This window comes from Salminus brasiliensis, chromosome 9, assembly GCF_030463535.1.
Source record: "Salminus brasiliensis chromosome 9, fSalBra1.hap2, whole genome shotgun sequence".
Classification (NCBI taxonomy): Eukaryota; Metazoa; Chordata; class Actinopteri; order Characiformes; family Bryconidae; genus Salminus; species Salminus brasiliensis.
This window is the reverse complement of record NC_132886.1, coordinates 8107469-8129005: the sequence shown is the minus strand read 5'-3', so window position 1 is coordinate 8129005 and position 21537 is coordinate 8107469. Positions and strand designations below refer to the sequence as shown.

The 21537-nt window shown below is 40.6% G+C and overlaps 1 protein-coding gene across 5 annotated transcripts in view; it reads left to right on the top strand.

Annotated features, from left to right (window-relative positions):
* Positions 1-21537, top strand: part of LOC140561969 (laminin subunit alpha-3) — a 142767-nt gene that overhangs the window by 86915 nt on the left and 34315 nt on the right. For all 5 annotated transcript variants that reach the window (XM_072687276.1, XM_072687275.1, XM_072687274.1 and 2 more), the window contains exons 37-48: positions 2257-2392; positions 2813-2939; positions 3556-3695; positions 6750-6865; positions 8371-8582; positions 9401-9605; positions 10889-11033; positions 12189-12329; positions 12619-12780; positions 13670-13771; positions 13908-13991; positions 18918-19148. In XM_072687276.1, coding sequence (XP_072543377.1) covers positions 2257-2392; positions 2813-2939; positions 3556-3695; positions 6750-6865; positions 8371-8582; positions 9401-9605; positions 10889-11033; positions 12189-12329; positions 12619-12780; positions 13670-13771; positions 13908-13991; positions 18918-19148 — 1801 coding nt within the window. The remainder of the gene's footprint in view (positions 1-2256; positions 2393-2812; positions 2940-3555; positions 3696-6749; positions 6866-8370; positions 8583-9400; positions 9606-10888; positions 11034-12188; positions 12330-12618; positions 12781-13669; positions 13772-13907; positions 13992-18917; positions 19149-21537) is intronic.

Here is a 21537-nt window from a genome sequence, read left to right as displayed (position 1 = left end):
TAATACCAGGCGTGGGGTAGAGGGGTATAAAGACCCCCAGCATTGAGCTGTGGAGCAGTGGAAGAACAGTGTTCTCTGGAATGATGGAGGATGATGCTCCATCCAACACTTTTGGGATGAGTTGGGGATGATGAGGTGGGGTGGTGATCATCCAACATCCTGACCTCACTTACCTCGCTCTTGTTGCTGAATGCAATAAAATCCTCAAAGCAATGGTACTCTAAAATCTAGTAGAAAGCCTTCTTCCCTGGACATTACAGACAGTTACTCCAACAAAAGCAGATTATTGTTTTAATACCCTTGATTTCAGAAGAGAGAGTGAATGAGCAGGTGTCCAAATACTTTTGTCCATATAGTGTATGTCACTAAGATACTTAAGAAACGTATTTTCTCTTGTTGGATAAGGGAGTAATGATAGGGTGGGCAATGTTTTCAGCATATAAGCTTCATAAGATAAGAAATTAGGCCAGCCTTTATCTTTATTATATATTTTTATAGGGTAAATTTAAGCCATAAAGTCTGCCAGACCGGGAAGACATAAGCTGCTTTGAATGTAACACTGAACACCAAGTGTTCATAAGTAAAGTGAAAGACATGGGAGAGGCAATGGAAGGTCATGTGACTACTGGAAAAGCAGTGAGGGATTTGCAGTTTGTTCAGAGTTCAAAGGGAAGATTATTCGGCTCTGTGCAGAATAACACTACAGTAAGACTGTAGTCTCATTTGTCCCAATGGAGATATAAAAGGTGCACAAAAATGCATTAGGTTGTATTTTGATCAATAAATAGGAAATATGGGACTTTGGTAGGGGTGAAAAATACACAACACGCAATTTACAACCCTGTTACTTTGCCTCAGAATGAAATGAAGCAAAATCTTCGTTTTATGGAGGACTTGTGAAATAAAAACAGTAAGCTCAGCTTATTTTGGGTCCATATTATACACAAGGCCTGGTTCCCGTATCAAACCATATTCCCGTTATTAGAGGTGATGAGCTGCTCTCTTGTATCAACAACACTATATTCCCCTGAAGTCGCCGTCTCAATTTACTGTTTCGCAAGCTTTGGTTAGGGCTTTCTCTAGTGGGCGGAGCTTACAATTCATGTAAAGGGTCAAGACTGTTACACAACAGTTTTGAGTTTTGGGTTTTGGCCCATTTTAGCGGTTTTGGTTTTGTTGAAGGTGTAATCTGCAAACTTTAACTTTAATGTTAACCTTTTAATAATGATAGCAAATTATTAATTTTACCAAGTAAATTAATGATGCCAAAAAAAGTATTATTTAGTATTTAAGGTTGTATTTTGATCAATAAGTATGTGACTTTGGTTGGGGTAAAGAATGTACAACACGCGATTTACAACCCTGTTACTTTGCCTCAGAATAGAATGAAGCACAATTTTAGTTGAAAATGTTAATTAATGTTAAAATATGTATTAAATTAAATATAAAAAAAATAAATATAGTAAAATGCACACAATTAATCTAATAGTTAGCCATAGTTGAATCACAAATGAATCATCTCACCAAACTTCCTCTCTAGTAGGTCTCTCTCTATTTACAGAGCCTTGTGACGTATCAGCGCTTATATTTAGCGATGTAAACACACACAAGCATCGCTACTGTTGAGCTCAGAGAATAGATTACATTTTATTTATGCTAAAATATGGATTAAAACTCTCATTCTCATACAAACACACACACATACACACAGCTGCTCCTCTCTTAGCTCTTAGCTTAATCCAGCCCAATGACTGATTGTCCATTTATCTCTTAGAAAGTTGCTGAAGCATTTTCTCTAGTAAAGCTTCTGTATCCGAGCTTCATTGTGTTCGAGGCTGAAGTTCTCTAAACTACACTCAGATATTATAAGAAAATCCTCTAGACAGTTTATTAGGCACATTTATGTTTTATCTCAAGGACGTGCTAGCTAGCATTTCTTTTAATTGTGATTTATCAATAATTAATCACAGAATATTGTTGTGATTAACGGCATTAAACTGATGGAAGCCTCTCCATACCTTATATATTGAACTCCACAGACCTAAAGAATGGCAGTATTGACCTGTCTGTGGTCACATTCAGGAGCATGTACAATTAAGCAGTCAGATATGTAGCCTATGTATCTCATTTAAAGCCATTATATCACTTTATAAGAACTTTATAAGAAGAAGTATTTAAGACTAATGCTGGGTGACACACAGCTAGTGAACTTCTTTCAAGACTGGCATGATGTTTTTCTCTTGTTCCCCATTTCAGTAAGCACTGTGTTCAGAGTCAGTTCCACACTCCCTCTGCGGCCGTTGTTCTGGACGCCTCATCCGTGGCCCGGCCGGTCAGATTTACTCCTCAGTCTACAGGGCGGTGTCATGGACTTCTGCTCAAATATCCACAGGTACACTTTAGCTGTCAGCACTCTGCAATGACGGCCCTCATGTTCAGATGTTTCCGGTACCTGTCAGCATTGGCTGACGTGAACACAGTAAGGGACACAAGTGGTACCTCAGTTTAGTCCTGGACACCTAGTGACCATATTATCATTATTAGATTAAATTGGATTGAAGTACCAGCCTTTAGACCTTTAGAAATGTACAGTTTTTGTTACTCTGTCTTTAAAACTGATATGCAAATGACCTCTGCTCTGATTTGCCACCCTGTATTGAAGCTCATGCAGAAAGCAATGCAGGCTGGAACCCTTCATATAACTTCAGGGTGTGTGATCGGGGCTTGACTGTAGAGGCTGTTGAATGTATATATATGTGTGTGTGTGTGTGTGTGTGTGTGTGTGTGTGTGTGTGTGTCTCTATTTTGCCAGACTGAGGTACAGCTGAGCGCGCAGGTGCCTCAGGAAGGCCGCTATGTGTTTATAGTGCAGTACTGTCAGCCTGAGCACCCTGCCTTCCCTGTAGAAGTCCTGCTCAACATGGGAAACACCTGGACAGGTGGGCACACACATACAACCACCGAGGCTACTATAGCAACCACTTAGCAACACTATAACAACTGCTTGTGCTATTGTCGCAACCAGCTAGCAATCCACCTGGAATACCAGTAAAGCCACCTAGCAGCACCTTAACAACCCACAAGCAACACCATAACAACCACCTGGGAAACCATAGCAGCCACATAGCAAAATAATAGCGGTGGTTTGTGTGGCGCAATGGATACCACCAATACCTGCCAGTGAGCTACCACACTATGTGACACTGGGATACGATTCCCGGTCTGGGTGACTATGCTGCACTACACCAGTAAGAGTCTTTGGGTCTGTCTGTACTACGAGTATCATAGTAATTCACTCTGGATAAGAGTGTCAGCTAAACCACCTGGTATACCATAGCTACCACCAAAAGCGATTCTTCTATGGCATCGCTCAAGGAACCCTTTGAAGCACCTTCATTTTTAGAGGTATGCAGCACGAAACAGACCTAACAGGCATTCTTTGGTCGATTACTTGGGTACTAATATGAACAATACTGTCAATCCTATGATCTTTCCAAGAATTCCCACAGATTTTTTTATTCTACTCTTCTTGTGTCGTGTCTTGTCCTTGTCCAGGTCAGATGAACGCCTCGTTCTGTCCCGCTGCGTCTGGCTGCCGAAGTGTCGTTGTAGCAGAGAGACGCATCAGCCTGGACGCTAAGCAGCAGACAGCGATCATCACCCTGAGGATCCCGAATGGAAAAACTCTGACTCTGGTCAGCAGCAATGCCTTGACTGCCTTATTCCGGTTGTTTTTTTTATTAGCCGTTCAGAGTCTGTGAACCCCCTTGTCCTTGATCGGGCCTGATGTGATCTTCTGGCATGGGAGTAATGGCCTCATGAGGGTTTGGTGCTTCAGCTGATTTGTTCTTCAGAAGCGTGAAGGTCTGCTTCCATAAAAGGAGTGGAGGATGAGAGGATGGAGAGATAGATGGTACTGTGGTATGTGGTTGGTATGTGACTGGCCGAGTGTCCCTCAGGACTGGCTGTCTCTTGGTCTTAATGTCTTAATGGTTTGTTTGCAGTGTGTTGTTAATACACATGCAGTTATAATGAAATCTGTACTGGCAATGTGTCAAACAGCAGATAATCCACAGTGAACAGACACTACAACAAAATACAGACTGCCAAAACCTCGTATCTCTCAAAAGGCAGCTGTAGAGAAGAAAGAGCCGTTAAAATGAAACGTTGCCTGCTGGAAAATCCAGCTCAATATCAGCTCGGATTTGCTGGTCATTGTTGGTCAAGGTGGTTGAAAAGCTGGTCAGCCAGATGATCTTGCTGGTAAACCAACTTGGTCTTGGTGGTCATGCTGGTCAACCAGCTTTTTATTCTGGTCAAGTTGGTCATGTTGGTTGACCAGCTTAATCAAGTTGGTCATGCTGGTCGACCAGCTCCTCATTCTGGTCAAGTTGGTCATGTTGGTTGACCAGCTTGGTCTTGTTCATCATGCTGGTTGACCAACTTGGTCTTGGTGGTCGTGCTGGTCAACCAGCTTCTCATTCTGGTCAAGTTGGTCATGTTGGTTGACCAGCTTGGTCTTGTTCATCATGCTGGTTGACCTGCTTAGTCTTGGCAGTCGTGCTGGTCAACCAGCTTGGTCTTGGTGGTCATGCTGGTCAACCAGTTTGGTCTTGGTGATCATGCTGGTAAACCAGCTTCTCATTCTGGTCAAGTTGGTCATGTTGGTTGACCAGCTTGGTCTTGGTGGTCATGCTGGTCAACCAGCTTCTCATTTCTGCTCAAGTTGGTCATGTTGGTTGACCAGCTTAATCAAGTTGGTCATGCTGGTCGACCAGCTCCTCATTCTGGTCAAGTTGGTCATGTTGGTTGACCAGCTTGGTCTTGTTCATCATGCTGGTTGACCTGCTTAGTCTTGGTGGTCGTGCTGGTCAACCAGCTTGGTCAAGTTGGTCATGCTGGTTGACCAGGTTCTCCTTCTGGTTAATTTGGTCATGCTGGTCGACCAGGTTCTCCTTCTCGTTATTTTGGTCATGCTGGTCAACCAACTTGGTCTTGGTGGTCATGCTGGTCAACCAGTTTGGTCTTGGTGATCATGCTGGTAAACCAGCTTCTCATTCTGGTCATGTTGGTCATGTTTGGTCAACCAGCTTCTCATTCTGGTTAAGTTGGTCTTGCTGGTTGACAAGCATGGTCAAGCTTGGTCATACTGGTGGTCTAGCTTGGTCAGGTTGATCGTGCTAAGCTAGTAAACCTACTTAACAAGCTTGGCCTAGTCAGGCTGTTTTTTCTGTTCATCCAGTTTCGGTATGAGAGCGATAGCAGATGGGCTGGAAGATAGGAGAGGAGGACGGGGGTTGCGAATGCTAAGGCATTTAGGGGCGTTTACGTCAAGAGCGGGACTTTTAAATTAAATGAATACATGAAAAAAGTGTGGTCAGTGCAACTAATAGAAGAACTCCTGGAGAATCATTCCTTAATTATGCTATTTTATACATTTTAGAAAAACAGTTAAAACATCAAAGCTGAATGGATTATTCATTACTATTATTTAGCGCTCAAAATGTGTTAAACAGATCAAAGCTTTTGTCAATTACAGGTACTTCAGATTAGCCTTTCTTTGCCTCAGTGCAGCTTTGTACACTTTGTACACTTACTAATATTTTCTCGATCAGCTTCATGAGGAGCCACCTGGGCTGGTTTTCCAACAGGAAAAAAGAAGATTCCTGAGCCCAGTTGATGCATCACTTGGCAGATAACATTAGCTGATATTAATAAGCCATTGTATGGCTAGTTGTCTAAGTGCTGACTTTTTAGGTTGTGGCATGTCTAGGACTTCCCATACAGAGACAAAACCGTACACAGTTTTGCCATTGAGAAAATCATCCTATTTGTACGACATGACATCGATACAGGCTGGAGAATTTGAGCACAGACCATCAATATCAGTATTACAAAGGCATAAAATAAATCTTCACCTAACTATGCATCATGTTTTATGGCCTCTGTATTTCAGTTAGGTGTTATTCTCATGACAAACCACTGTTCAGCAGTAACACGGTCAGGTCGGAATAAGATACCCTTAACCAAAGGGATGGAAAGACCCTGTCTGGAGAAAGAAAGAAAACATACACACAAGCTCATCTGTTCTGTTAAGCATGGTGGAGGTACTGTAATGGCTTGTGCTTGCATGGCTGCTTCTGCAACAGACCATGATACTACCAGCAGGGTTGAGTCTGTAGAAGACGATTTTTGGACTTTCGTAGAATAGAGACCCCACCACCAAACAAACAACTGAATGTTCAGTCAAATATTTGGTGTTATTTACTTTCATTTACTTTAGGACGATCTGATGTAATGGAACTTTTACTCACCTGGGAATGGGGTTGTCTGCCACCAAAGCTGCGATTTTCTACTAATTGTTTAACACATTTAGGTGTAAGTACACTGAGGTGAGGAGGAGGGGGCGAGCGTGAAAGATGATAAAGGGGGAAAGGGGTGAGGCTTAGGTGACAATGGTAATATTATCAGGGGAAACGGGGGTAGGCAGTAATTTAATTAACACAGCAAAAGGGCACCAGCTAAAACTCTACAAAGAGAGAGTTAATAATTCAGAAAATGAAGAATCACAAAACTATGGTAATCTACAAATGAACAACAGTGTATCAAAACTTTTGGCTATATAACATACTCAAAGGAAGAAAGGGCCAGCCTTGTATGTCAGCTAACCGGATGAGATAATCACCAAAGTGAAAGTTTTAATGACACGCCTTACTGGCTTTCCTCTGCTTGTCCCTTTTTTGTTGAAGGATTACATCCTGGTGGTTCCTGAGGACCGCTACAACCCTGACCTCCTCAAACCTAAAGCTCTGGATAAGGCTTCCGATTTCATCAGCCAGTGTGGCTCTCAGAGCTTCCACATCAAGTAAGTATCGGGAGGACTCTCATAAACATTGCTGAGGAGGTAAAAACAGCATAACAACCATCATGAATCCGAAATTATACCAGTTTTTAGATCACAATATGCCAAACTGTCAGAAACCACATCAACTAGTCTATTAGGTCGTGTTCACACAGCAGGTAACGTGGGCCAATTCCGATTTCTCATTAAATCCGGCATCTTTTTAATGCGACATTCATCTGACCTGGTCACCCTCCTAAACTGATGCGCAAGCTCAAAAGAACCGTCATTTTCTTCTTGGGTTTCATCTTCACCAGCATCTCAGGAGCCGTCGAGTCGAGTTCCAGTGGCTGACAGATGGGCTTATCACCGAGAATGAATTCCAGCTTGCTGTAAAAAGGGCACACTACTTAGCCATGGCCAGTTCTTTGTATTCTTGGTTTCTTTAAACTTTGTTTTTAGGCTCTTTATTTTTCTTTAGCGCTGCAATAGCACCCCCTTGTGGCAGGGTTTTGTCCATTCTTTAGAAATGTCTTCAAACATGAAGCGTTTGCTGCTGGTGGACCTTCTGATTTAGCTTGAACGAGTCTCCTTAGCAAATGTCGAGTCATTTTGACGTCTCATGAATTCTGATCCGGCTGTTCAGACTCCGAGTCGCATTGCCGAGTATCAAATATGTATCAGATTTCAATACCAAGTATGAAAGTGACCCAAATCCGAATTAGAAAATGTCGGATTATGTGTGTTTTGCCGTTCACACTGCCACAAAGATTACACATCTGTGTCACGGACGGCTTTGGGCCACTTTTACCTGCTGTGTGAACGTAGCCTTGGAGGTTTGGGGCAAGCATGTGATGTAGGCGTCCAGTTTGAACGGTGCTAATGTATGCATAAGGGGTATAAGCTCCCAATAACCTTATAACTCTAATGCAAAACTAAAGACGCACAGACATGAACCATGTATTAAACATATTAACGTCATGGTTTCACCTAGAACTGTATGTATACTGCACTGTACAGAGGTTTCAGGCTCATAAGCACACATTTTAAGCTCATCAGTGGGAGAGTTTTTACAGATCACATTAAAACAGATACAGGTAATCCAGTAAAAAGGAGAAACAAGAGCTTCTCATTCTGAAGAAAGAAAGTAGTGAGATCTTGTCGGTGAGCTAGTCTGAAGAACAGAGCTTGGTTCCTCCAGTTTCTCCTGGACGCCCCCCAGTCCAGCCAGCACAGCGTGGAGGATGTGTTCAACTCCATCAGCAGCAGCAGCAGCAGCAGCTCACCTGATTTACCATCATTAAGCCCTGATTTACCACCAAACCAGGTGTTGATCTGAGGAGAGCTCTAAATAATACTAGACTCCATGAGAGAGGAGAACTTTGGAGATGTTCTAATGATGAACACAGTGACGGAGAACCACCACCACCACTTTCTGTAGGAATGGTGTAGGCCTTGTAGACTTGTGCACAGTACTGTATAGTAATACATGCATGCCATATGTTCTCACTAATTCCTACTTCTCTCAGTCCCGACAGTGCCACACAATTCTGTAAGGCTTCAGCTCGCTCCCTGGTTGCTCACTACCACAAGGGTGCTCTGCCCTGTGATTGCGACAGAGTGGGTTCGACCAGCCTCACCTGTAAACCAGTGGGAGGCCAGTGTGCCTGCAGGCCTCATGTCATTGGTCGGCAGTGCACGCGCTGTGCCACAGGCTTCTACGGCTTTCCATACTGCAGACGTGAGTGCCCTCTGCTGGTGGACCTAAGCATAGACACATGCAGAATCAGTTTGTTTGTTCCAGATCAGTAGGAAGTGATGAGTTATAGTTAATATATAATAAATATGCTAATTAATACTGATCATTTTGATGGTTTAAATTCAATGTTTCGAAGTTTTAAGTTAAACTTTAGTTAATTTGGCACTAAAGTAAGTTATTTTGACTGTTACAGCAACTGTATGCCGATTATTGTCAGTTTTTACCATATCAACTTATTTAATTTTGCCCTAAGAGCTGTTTGGTAGTCTTTCATATTTCTACATAGCAAACCTGCATGTTCAAACCTGCAGAGTTTTATATAAAACCAGTAAAATGACCCAAAGCACACTGCCACCACAACAGATGACAGATGAAACAAGGGACAAAGTATAGTAAACTGAGTTGAGTCCCCCCCAAAAAACAAAAAATTACTGAAGGAACCTGCAGAAAAGCATAGCAGAAGAAGAATGAGATCATTATGTGACCAGCTTGATTCATTCATTGCAAGCAAAATGATATTTAACTAAAATTATTTAGTGTTATTTACTACTCACCTGGTGGTCTACCATCAAAACTGGCATTTTCTGCGTTGTTTAACACACCTAGTCCTTAACATCAGCAGATAAAAGTTGACAATCTCTGATCTGATCTCATATCTTTTAATCTTCATCCCAAATGTCTTCAGTGTTTGGGCAAAACACAGACAAAAAATACATGAATAAAACCGTTTCCAAACTTTTGACTGATACTCCCTTCAGAGCCCTCTAACCTTCCTGATGACCTGTTCTCCATGTCTGCAGCGTGTAATTGTGGCCAGCGGCTGTGTGACGAGGTGACGGGGGAGTGTATTTGCCCCCCGCAGACGGTGAGGCCTGCGTGTGAGGTGTGTGAGAGCCGCACCTTCAGCTATCACCCGCTGCTTGGCTGTGAGGGCTGCGACTGCTCCCCCACTGGGATCTCCACTGGAGACACGGGCCAGTGCCACGTCACCACTGGCCAGTGCACGTGAGTCGTAGTTAATGACTAAACTACAGACGTTAATTGGTGTACATGGACTTTCATTAGTTGTTCTTAGTGTCACATTAAGCTCTAAATAAAATGAAATTTAAGATTCAGATTAGAATTCGACATTCACACTTTTTATGAATCAGACTCGACTTCAACATTTAGACTAGAATTCAAGATCCAGATTAGAATTAAAAATTCTGATTACAATCAGAATATAGGTGTCAAGTAAGAATCCAGATTTGAATAAAATCCAAATTACAATTCAATATCCAGGTTATAAATTAAAATACAATTTGGTGATCCAGATTAAAATTCAAGATCCAGATTAGAATTCAAGATCCAGATTAGAATCTAAAAGCCAATTTCAAGATCCAGATTAAAATTCTGATCCAGATTAGAATTCAAGATCCAAATCAGAACCAAAAATTTAAATTAGAAATTAAAATCCAGATTAAAATTCAGGATCCAGATTAGAATTCAAAACCAGAGTATACATTAAAATACAAATTAAAATCCAGGATCCAAATTTGGATTTCAGGATACAGATTATAAATTAAAATACAAATTAGAATTCAGGATCCAGATTAGAATTCAAGAACCAGGTTTAAATTTGGGATACAGATTAGAATTTAAGATCCAGATTAAAATTCGGGATCCAGAGTAGTATTTAAAATCCAGGTTATAATTTAAAATACAAAAATTCTAATTCAGATTAGATTTTATAAGAAATGAAAGAAGGCTGATTTAGACATTATTGGTGTACATACACTTTCAAACTTGCTCTGTTTGGGCTAAATTGCTCATTGTGTCAGTTAGATTTGCTTTTTGTTAGATTTGATCTCTCCTCATACCCCAGTATAGAAAGGGTCAGAGTGCAGGGTCCACACCTAAAGCAGAGAAGGTTACAGGTCTTACAATAGCAGCCTACTGGACTTGTGTATCAAATCCACAACACTGTAATTAGAAGAGTGGTCAGGTTACAAAATAGCTAATCAAAGGCTTTTATGCTGTGTGCAACTGGTCGGACCATCAACATATGGAAGATCGCCAGCCACCGATACATAATAGAGTCATCAACAGAACTGAATTGTCAACCTCTAGGGGGTGCACTACCCAGGTTTGAGGCAGCAGGAGGGTCATTTATCAGCAATAACTATGAGTTATTGTTGAAAAAGGAACCTTTAAGTTATGAGTCATGAGCAAATCTAACCACTTTCACTCTGCTGTGTGATTCTGCACCTGTGTGTGAAGCCTGTGTGTGGATTTCTTGTATTTTCCAGCTGTAAACCCAGAATAGGTGGACGGCAGTGCTCTCGGTGTGTTGCTGGTTACTACAGATTCCCGGAGTGTGTGCAGTGTTCGTGTAATGCTGGTGGAGTGACCCCGCAAATATGTGACCCCAACAGCGGACAGTGCCTCTGCAAGGTGATACTCAGACAGATGAATTCTGAAACACATTTTACATTTCACTAAAATTCTATTCAAGAGCTAGATTAGAAATTAGGAACCAGATCATAATTTAAAAATCCAAATTCAAGATCCAGATTACAATTCCCAATTTTATTTAAGAGACAGATCAGAATTTGAGATTCAGATTTAGCAATTAGATTAGAATTCAAGACATGTATTAGAATTCAAGGTTCAGATTATAATTTAACATTCAGATTAAAGTTCAAGATCTTGATTAGAAATTAGGATCCAGATTTAATTTAAGATCCAGATTATAATTCAAGATGCAGATTTGAATTCAAGGCCTAGATTAGAATTTAGGATCCAGGTAAAAAAAAAATCAAGATCCAAATTAGAATTAATAATCCCGATTATAATTTGAAAAGCAGATTAGAATTCGAGATTCAGACTAGAATTTAAAATCCAAATTTAGCATTCAGATTAAAATGAAAGATTCAGATCAGAATTCAGGATCCAGATATTAACATTTAGATTGCAATTCAAGACTTGGATTAGAATTCAGGATCCAGAATAGAATGTAGTGTGGAATTTAAGGTTTAGATTAGAATTCACAATCCAGATTATAATTTAAGATACAGATTTGCATTCAAGACCTAGATTAGAATTTAGGATCCAGAAAAAAATCAAGATACAGATTAGATTTAACAATCCAGGCTATAATTTGAAAGTCAGATTAGAATATAAGTTTAGAAATTTAGGATCCATTTAATTATTATTATTATAATTTATTACTTTTATGGAATTAAAAATCCAGATATTAACATTCAGATTAGAATTAAAGAGCCGGTATTTAAGGTCCAGATCTAGAATTCAAAAGCCTGGTTAGAAGAATATTTTGGTGATTTATTCTCCCTAAATAAATGTACTACACACTCATTCAAACCCATGAAACTACTGCCTGTCATATTTATATCAAAACACTCTTTGATCAGTGTATGTACAACTTTGATCAGAGCTGTATGACTTTAATCCTGAGTCTCTACAGCTATACTTCAAGTCCCATTAAATGAACTATGTTAATGAGCTACTCACACAGCGATGGGTTGCTCTGATTAACGCTTAGTATGTAATTTGTTCTCGTGTGTGTGTGTGTGTGTGTGTTTTGCTCAGACTAATGTGGAGGGCCCTCGCTGTGACTCGTGCCGCAAGGGCTCGTTCCATTTCGACCCAGCCAATCCCAAAGGATGCACAAAGTGTTTCTGCTTTGGAGCTACCGAGCAGTGTCGAAGCTCAGACAAGCGGAGGGGAAAGGTGTGTGTGTGTGTTTTCATGATCTACTGTAAAATAGCTCCACACTCTCTCCACAACTCTTTTATTTACCTTCTGAGAACGTCTGCACTGCTGACGGCTGGGCTGTAATGTCGTTAATGGCACCTTGAGGACACCAGATGGCTCAGAACTGGATTGGAATTAAAGTAGACAATACCCGATACATTATAATAGGCCTGGATCAGCCCTGATCCACTACTACTACTACTACTACTAATAATAATAATAGTCTCTCTCTCTCTCTCTCTCTCTCTCTCTCTCTCTCTCTCAGTTTGTGGACATGCGCTCCTGGCGTTTGATGTCGCCTGATCTGGAGGAGGTTCCCTCTGTCCTGAACTCTCTCAGTAACACGGTGGTGGCGGATGTTCAGGAGCTGCCGGCATCTGTGTTGCAGCTACACTGGGATCTGCCTCAGTCTTACCTGGGGGACAGGGTGAGAGACTAGCCTCGCCTCTAAATGAGTTAAAAGTGTGAATTCTGATGGTACACAGATGTGCAAAATCACACACACACACATACACAGCTTGTCTAGTGCCTATAGAGGAGTACTGCCAATAGAATAGGACTCTCTAGAGCAGATTAACACCATGAACCTATTGACATCATGCCTAATTCTAAGGGTGGGCAGGAACGTTAATCAAAACTGACATTCAGATTGTTCAGATTATTCTGATTTGTGTTGTCACATGACTCCTCCCCATCTAGTCGGCGACATGGAAGCCATATGGTGGGGAACTCAAACTCTGAGCTCATTGAGCAACTCAAGCAGCTTACATAATTATTTGTTTATTGTCATCGAGGTAAAATGTTTAATTAATCGTGATACTGATTTGAGGTGATATCGCCCAGCACTAGCTAGAGGGGTATAAAGCCCACCACCAGCATTGAGCTGTGGAGCAGTGGAAAAACTGTGTTCTCCGGAATGATAGATGGTTCCCCATCCAATACTTTTGGGATGAGTTGGGGAGTTGAGGATGAGGTGGGGTGAAGACCTTGCTAACGCTCATGCCACTAAACACAATCAAATCCTCACAGCAATGCTCCTCCAAAATCTATTAGAAAGCCTTCTTCCCTGGACAGTAGAGACAGTTACTCCAACAAGCAGGGTAACCTCTCTTTTTAATACTTTTGATTTCAGAAGAAACAATGAATGAGCGAGTGTCCCAATACTTTTGTCAAACTAGGCAATGACAAGTTTAGATTGCATCAGTCTTGTTACAGTGCTTTTGATAGACTAGAGATTAATAACTTATATAATAATTGATATCAGCACCACTGTAATGCATTATCAAGCATGGTTTCGTTCTCTGTGTTTATTCCAGGTGTCGTCATATGGGGGCTACCTCACATATCAGATGAAAACCTTTGGCATTCCTCGAGAGGGGATGAGCTTGCTGGATAAACAACCTGATGTTATTCTAAAGGTATTTGTGCTCCACAATCCATGACTGCATTCTAAACCATTGCCTGGTTTGTGGTTATCCAGTAGTGCTTAGGTGAGCTTTTGTTTGTTCAATCATGTCTGATATAGAGGCACAATCTATTCTCCTGTTCTGACAGGGGCAGAAAATGACGCTGGTTTACCAAGACCCGCAATCCCCCTCTCCAGACAGACTTTACCAGGGCCGCGTCCAGCTTGTGGAGGTAAAGTAAACCATTTTATTGAGCCATTTAACACCATACAGCAGTAAATACAGTAAATTAACCCCAGAAACTCACATATTTAGGTCCATGCTTTAGTTATTCCCTCTCAGAGCTACATAATGTACATATTACTGCTTTAGTAGTTGACTTTTGTAGGGTCATTTTGATGTTTTTCTGTATTTATTAAAATAATTAGCACATTTAGACTCAAACACTTACAACAGAAGTCAATGACAAGTACTTCAGATATGATGGCAAACCAACTATTTTTCAAAGTTGCCATAGAAACCATTTATTGAATATTTTAAGTTGTTTTGGATGTGTAAATAGTAAGGGTGTGGCTTTGACTGGGGTTAAAAAATGGTCAGATGTGCTTTTACAGTGTATTTACAACCCTGTTATTTTGCCTCAGAATTAAACATGCTGATTTTACTATATACGGTAGGCATTTGAGTACAATAAAGCAGTAAATACAGTAATTTAACCCTAGAAACTCACATATTTAGGTCCATGCTTCAGTTATTCCCTCTCAGAGCTACATAATGTACATATTACTGCTTTAGTAGTTGACTTTTGTAGGGTCATTTTGATGTTTTTCTGTATTTATTAAAATAATTAGCACATTTAGACTCAAACACTTACAACAGAAGTCAATGACAAGTACTTCAGATATGATGGCAATCAGATTATTCTTCAGAGGTGCCATAGGAACCATTTATTGAATATTTTAAGTTGTTTTGGATGTGTAAATAGTAAGAGTGGCTTTGATTGGGGTGAAAAAATGCTCAGATGTGGTTTTACAACCCTGTTATTTTGCCTCAGAATTAAACATGTTGATTGTACTATATACGGTAGCCATTGAGTACCATAAAGCAGTAAATACAGTAATTTAACCCTATAAACATATTTAGGTCCATGCTTCAGTTATCCCCTCTCAGAGCTACATAATGTACATATTACTGCTTTAGTAGTTGACTTTTGTAGGGTCATTTTGATGTTTTTCTGTATTTATTCAAATAATTAGAGCATTTAGACTCAAACAATTACAACAGAAGGCAAGTACTTCAGATATGATGGCAAACAGACTATTTTTCAAAGGTGCCATAGAAACCATTTATTGAATATTTTAAGTTGTTTTGGATGTATAAATAGTAAGTGTGTGGCTTTGATTGGGGTTAAAAAATGCTCAGATGTGCTTTTACAGTGTATTTACAACCCTGTTATTTTGCTTCAGAATTAAACATGCTGATTGTACTACATATGGGAGGCTTACGGATAAAAATATATAAGGGCTTTAATAATACCTATCTTTAAAGACTAATAACTGAATGACCTGCAGTTTAATGTTTAATACACTGACTGAAAGTTAAGAGTGTTAAAGTAAAATCACTGAACACGGCATTCCTTCCATACAGTTTTACATTTCACAACACATGATGAATGTGCTTAATCAGGATCAGGATCTAGCCAGCGAGGTCAGGATCTTACCTTTATCGTCTTGTCTGGTGCATACCTAGCTTTGGTTTCCGGGCAGCTTTCTCAGCTGTACAGGTAGCAACATGACAGTGGAATTGGAATTGTGGGAAACGTCTCAATACAACTCAATGAAGGTGATTATGCAGTGTGTACTGGCTTCAACATCAGATTAGCATCTTTAGCATCTCTTTCAGGTTTCATGAACTGAAACTGCACATCGTTCTTGATTCACTGACTGTTCCTAAGAAGACTTTTTCTTCTTTTTAAAAACCTTACACAGTTTATTTTGACAAAGATTCGGACGTTTCTGACCAGTGTTCCCTCATCTGGGATTTGTTTGGTTTATGAGGTCTGCTCTTTATAAATAGTTATGACTTTTTTTATTTGGAGAATATTTGGTATTTTCTCAAAAACAAATTAAAAAACATTCTTAGGAAGATATTAATTCATAGCAAAAACTAAAGGAATAACAGACAAAAGCCCTGCTGAGTGGATAAAGTTGACCTTACACATTTTAACCCCTTTGTTGTGCTTTTAGAACTCGAACCTACCCCTTTCTTCGGCCACATGAGTTTCAATATACAAATATTATATATATGTGTATGTTTAATATATATGCGTATGTTTATATATTACACTGTGTGCAGAATTATTAGGCAAATGAGTATTTTGATCACATCATCCTTTTTATACATGTTGTCCTACTCCAAGCTCTATAGGCTTGAAAGCCAACTACCAATCAAGAAAATCAGATGATGTGCATCTCTGTAATGAGAAGGGGTGTGGTCTAATGACATCAACACCCTATATAAGGTGTGCTTAATTATTAGGCAACTTCCTTTCCTTTGGCAAAATGGGTCAGAAGAAAGATTTGACGGACTCTGAAAAGTCAAAAATTGTGAGATGTCTTGCAGAGGGATGCTGCAGTCTTGAAATTGCCAAACTTTTGAAGCGTGATGACCGAACAATCAAGCGTTTCATGGCAAATAGCCAACAGGGTCGCAAGAAACGAGTTGAAAAATAAAGGCGCAAAATAACATTTACATTTATGGCATTTAGCTTATCCAGAGCGACTTACAAGGTAACTTGTATTACAGAGGTGGGTCAGTGTAGTGTTAGGAGTCTTGCCCAGGGACTCTTATTGGTGTAGCACAGCATAGTCACCCAGACTGGGAATCGAACCCTGGTGTCCCACATGGTGTAATAGCTCACTGGCAGCTAGTGTTTTTTTTTGTTGTGCCACACCAACCACACTGCCCATGAATTGAGGGAAAATCAAGTGTGAAGCTGCCAAGATGCCATTTGCCACCAGTTTTGCCATATTTCAGAGCTGCAACGTTACTGGAGTATCAAAAAGCACAAGGTGTGCAATACTCAGGGACATGGCCAAGGTAAAGAAGGCTGAAAAACGACCACCTTTGAACAAGAAACATAAGATAAAACGTCAAGACTGGGCCAAGAAATATCTTAAGACTGATTTTTCTAAGGTTTTATGGACTGATGAAATGCGAGTGACTCTTGATGGGCCAGATGGATGGGCCCGAGGCTGGATCAGTAAAGGGCAGAGAGCTCCACTCCGACTCAGACGCCAGCAAGGTGGAGGTTTGGTACTTGTATGGGCTGGTATCATCAAAGATGAACTTGTGGGACCTTTTCGGGTTGAGGATGGAGTGAAGCTCAACTCCCAGACCCCAATTTCTGGAAGACACCTTCTTCAAGCAGTGGTACAGAAAGAAGTCGGTATCGTTCAAGAAAAACATGATTTTCATGCAGGACAATGCTCCATCACATGCATCCAAATACTCCACAGCGTGGCTGGCCAGTAAGGGTCTAAAAGAAGAAAAAATTATGACATGGCCCCCTTGTTCACCTGACCTGAACCCCATAGAGAACCTGTGGTCCCTCATGAAATGTGAGATCTACAGGGAGGGAAAACAGTACGCCTCTCTGAACAGTGTCTGGGAGGCTGTGGTGTCTGCTGCATGCAATGTTGATCGTAAACAGATCAAGCAACTGACAGAATCTATGGATGGAAGGCTTTTGAGTGTCATCGTAAAGAAAGGTGGCTATATTGGTCACTGATTTGTTTGTGGTTTTGTTTTTGAATGTCAGAAATATTTATTTCAAAATTTTGTGTTATATTGGTTTACCTGGTGAAAATAAACAAGTGAGATGGGTATATATTTGTTATAAGTTGCCTAATAATTCTGCGCAGTAATGGTTACCTGCACAAACAGATATCCTCCTAAGATCTAAAAAAAAGCCCACTCCAACTTCCAAAAATATTAAGCTTGATATTTATGAGTCTTTTGGGTTGATTGAGAACATAGTTGTTGTTCAATAATAAAAATAATCCTCTCAAATACAACTTGCCTAATAATTCTGAACACACTATATATATATATACACATACATACGTGTGAGTGTGTGTGCGCAAATGAATCATCTTACCAAGTTTAGCCCCAACTTTTCCTTGTAGTTCACTCTCTATACAGAGCCTAGTCACATTATTTAGAAATGTACACACAGCGTGTAAACATCAGAGGGTAGATTACACTTTATTCATACTGAAATATGGATTCACTCTCATAACTAACTCTCATTCTCTCTCACTTTACATTACACACACAAATACACAGCTGCTCCTCTCTTAGCCCTGAGCTTAATCCAGCCCAATGTCTGATCATCCGTTTATCTCTTAGTGAAGCATTTTCTCTGTTAAAGCTTCTGTGTCTGAGCTTTCGAGGCTGAAGTTTTCAAAACTACATATATATTATAAGATATTATAGGAAATTATAAGAAAATTTATGAGAGGATTCCTCTAGACAGTTATTAGGCATACCACACACACATTTATTTGTCCTCCTGGCCAAAAAAATATCAAGGGCGTGCTAGCTAGCATTTTAACTTGTGATTAATAATACACAGAGGTTTTTACTGTAGAGGCTCCAGATCTCATCAGAACAGATAAAGCAGGTGAAGATAAATCCAGTAAAAAGGAGAAACAAACTTCTCATTCTGAAGAAAGTAGTGAGATCTTGTCGGTGAGCTAGTCTGAAGAACGGAGCTCGGTTCTTCCAGGTTTCTCCTGGACGCCCCCCAGTCCAGCCAGCACAGCGTGGAGGATGTGTTCAGCTCACCTGATTTACCATCATTAAGCCCTGATTTACCACCAAACCAGGTGTTGATCTGAGGAGAACTCTAAATAATACTAGGCTCCATGAGGAGAACTTTGGAGATGTTCTAATGAGGAACACAGTGATGGAGAACCACCACCACCACTTTCTGTAGGAAGGATATTTGCATTAGAAATTACACATATAATAATTAGATTTTTTGTCCTAATTTATTTGAGAACTAACAGCAAAATGACAGTATGTGTTTAATGCTGTACCTATTAGACTCTTTCTGTACTGAGCTTTATCTCTAATGCTGTGGTTTTTTTTACAGGGTAACTTTCGCCACAGCGGCACAAACAGACCAGTGTCCCGAGAGGAGTTCATGCGTTTGCTGTCCAGGCTGGAGGCGGTCTGGATCCGAGCGCTGTACTTCAGCCAGAGTCAGAGGCTCAGCGTTGGTGAAGTTGGCATGGAGGAGGCCAGTCTTACAGGCAGTGGGGGTCCAGCCAGCACGGTGGAGGTGTGTTCCTGCCCACCACAGTATACCGGAGACTCCTGCCAGGTGAGGGGGCAAACTAACCGCACTCATCTCTTCACTTTTATTTCAGCATGTGAGTTTGCACATGTGAGGAGCTTGTTTTGGTGAAATACTATCTATGTACTTGAGATACCACAGCAACCACCTGGAATATCATAAGCAACCATGAAGCAACACCCTGTCAACCACCAAGAAACTACATAGCAGCTACTTAGAAACACCATCACATCCACTTACCCACATAATAACAACTCCCTGGAATACCATAGTAACCATATAGCAAAGCTGTAGCACCCATCTAGCAACCATTTAGCAACACAATAGCCAGCACCTGATGAATATTATAACAATGACCAAGCAACACCATACCATCCATCGATTTGCAACAAAACAGCAACCATCTGTTATACCACAGCAACCATCTAGCAGCACCATAGCATTTATCTAGCAACCACTTTGCAACACAACAGCAACCACATAGCCACACCATAGCGACCATTTAAATAAAACTATTTTACCCTAGTAACCACATAGCAACAGCTCAGCAACGTTTTCATTCTGCCAGAGCTCGACAGACTCTCTTTTTTATTTTTGGGTCCATAAAGAACATCAACAACCCTCGCTATGACTATAGTTTTGGTTGTTTTTGAGACATTCCTGGTCTCCTCTTGATCTCTTGTCGACCATTGCTCATTACTGCTCACATTGCTGCATGTGCTTTGACTTCAAGATTTATTATTTATTTCAAGAACACTGTTGCAGTATTTGTGGCCATCCTAAGTCTGGATCAGATCCTGTGGCAGATCCTGGGTTGCCAAAGAATGCATTTAAGTACATTTTACTATAATGCATATAGTAATTGTGAGCTTGGGGAGAAATGCTCATATACTGTTTATAAGCCTATTTACTGCCCCGTTATTTCACCTCATTTCACCTGAAACATGCTGATTTTGCTCATAGCCGCATAGCTTAGCCTAGCCTAGCCTAGCTTTAAAGACCTTAACAAGGACTTCATTGTAATTATTTCCGAGTCTTTTGTTTTCCCAAGTGTTGCCATCCTCGTCTCAGTGTTCAGTTGGATTAACTAGCTAATTTTGATTTTAGTAAGGTCTACTAGGGTCAGCTTTTAGTCTAGCACCAAGCTTGCACATATTGGCTTCTATAGCCACAGATACTCCTACTATGTCTGGCCTTTCTCTAGGCCCTTCTTTAAACCAGTGAGCTAGTTTTAGCAAAAACCTTTTTAGCCTCCTTTTTCATATTGCCCTGAAGAATTTACTGTCCTTGGTTTTGAATTAGACCATTCTTCACTTTCCCGTGTGTGAAGGTTTCTCTGGTAGCTCAAGGCATGATCCAGACTACCGTGCTCCCAGTGTCAGGTAACCTTGGATGTTGGGGCAAGCCTCCAGGGGAAGTAATGCAGTGATATGCTGAGGTGCAGAGATCAAGTTAGATGTTGCATGAGAGGCTCAGCAAGAGAGGTCCCGTGGTTCTTACGCTGTTGTTGCCTGAACATGCTTAGTCACACCCATGCACTGAGGTTAGTGGAATTCGTCACCCATGGATCATAGATGATTGACCGCACACTGTAAAAGAATGATGACAATACGTGTGGTAATGGGAAAGTCAATGACCTTACTGGGTTTTGACCAATAATGACCGTATATAGAGTAGCATGAAGGATATATAAGGTTTGTGCTGATTTTAATGGTATCTTATGGGGTTATCTAAACTGGGCTGCCAAGAATATCATCCCTGTCATGCAAAAACCTTGTGTCTCCAAAATGACGACTTTACAAGGAAAATCTTTCCACGAAAAATGTCTTAAAGATCAAAGTCATTTTGGAGCATTTCTATTGGTCCATTATCATGAAAAAACATGATATTTGGACACAGTGTAAAAAGAATATGTTAAACAGTCAAATGTGGATCTAAAAAATGAAGATACAAGGATTTTGCATGACAATGATGATATGCTGTTGCTAAAGGTTACTGTAAATATAAATTATAGCCATAACCACCTGTTTTGGTGATTGTGATAATATGTAAACACCTGTAGGAACTCACAACACCGCTGGTATCCATATTAACCCTTAAACTAACCCTCACACCTTCAGTGGTATGTATGACTGTCTGCAATCTCCATGGGTCAGAGCTGCTCTTGTTTTGACCGGTAATGGTGGGTTGTAGTGATTTTCCTGTTGTTTACCCAGGATCGTCGCCATAGCAGCTCTGTGTCGTATCCAAACACGCCCCAGTGTAAGGATTTGCCCAGAAAAGGAGAGCTGGGAGGAAGTGTGAAGTCTGTAGCCAGAGGGGCTGAATAAATGTAGACACACAGGACATGCCGGGACACCTTTGGGCAGGGCGCGGTAGCTTTGCAGTAGTACAAGCCAACAGTCAGACAGTTCGT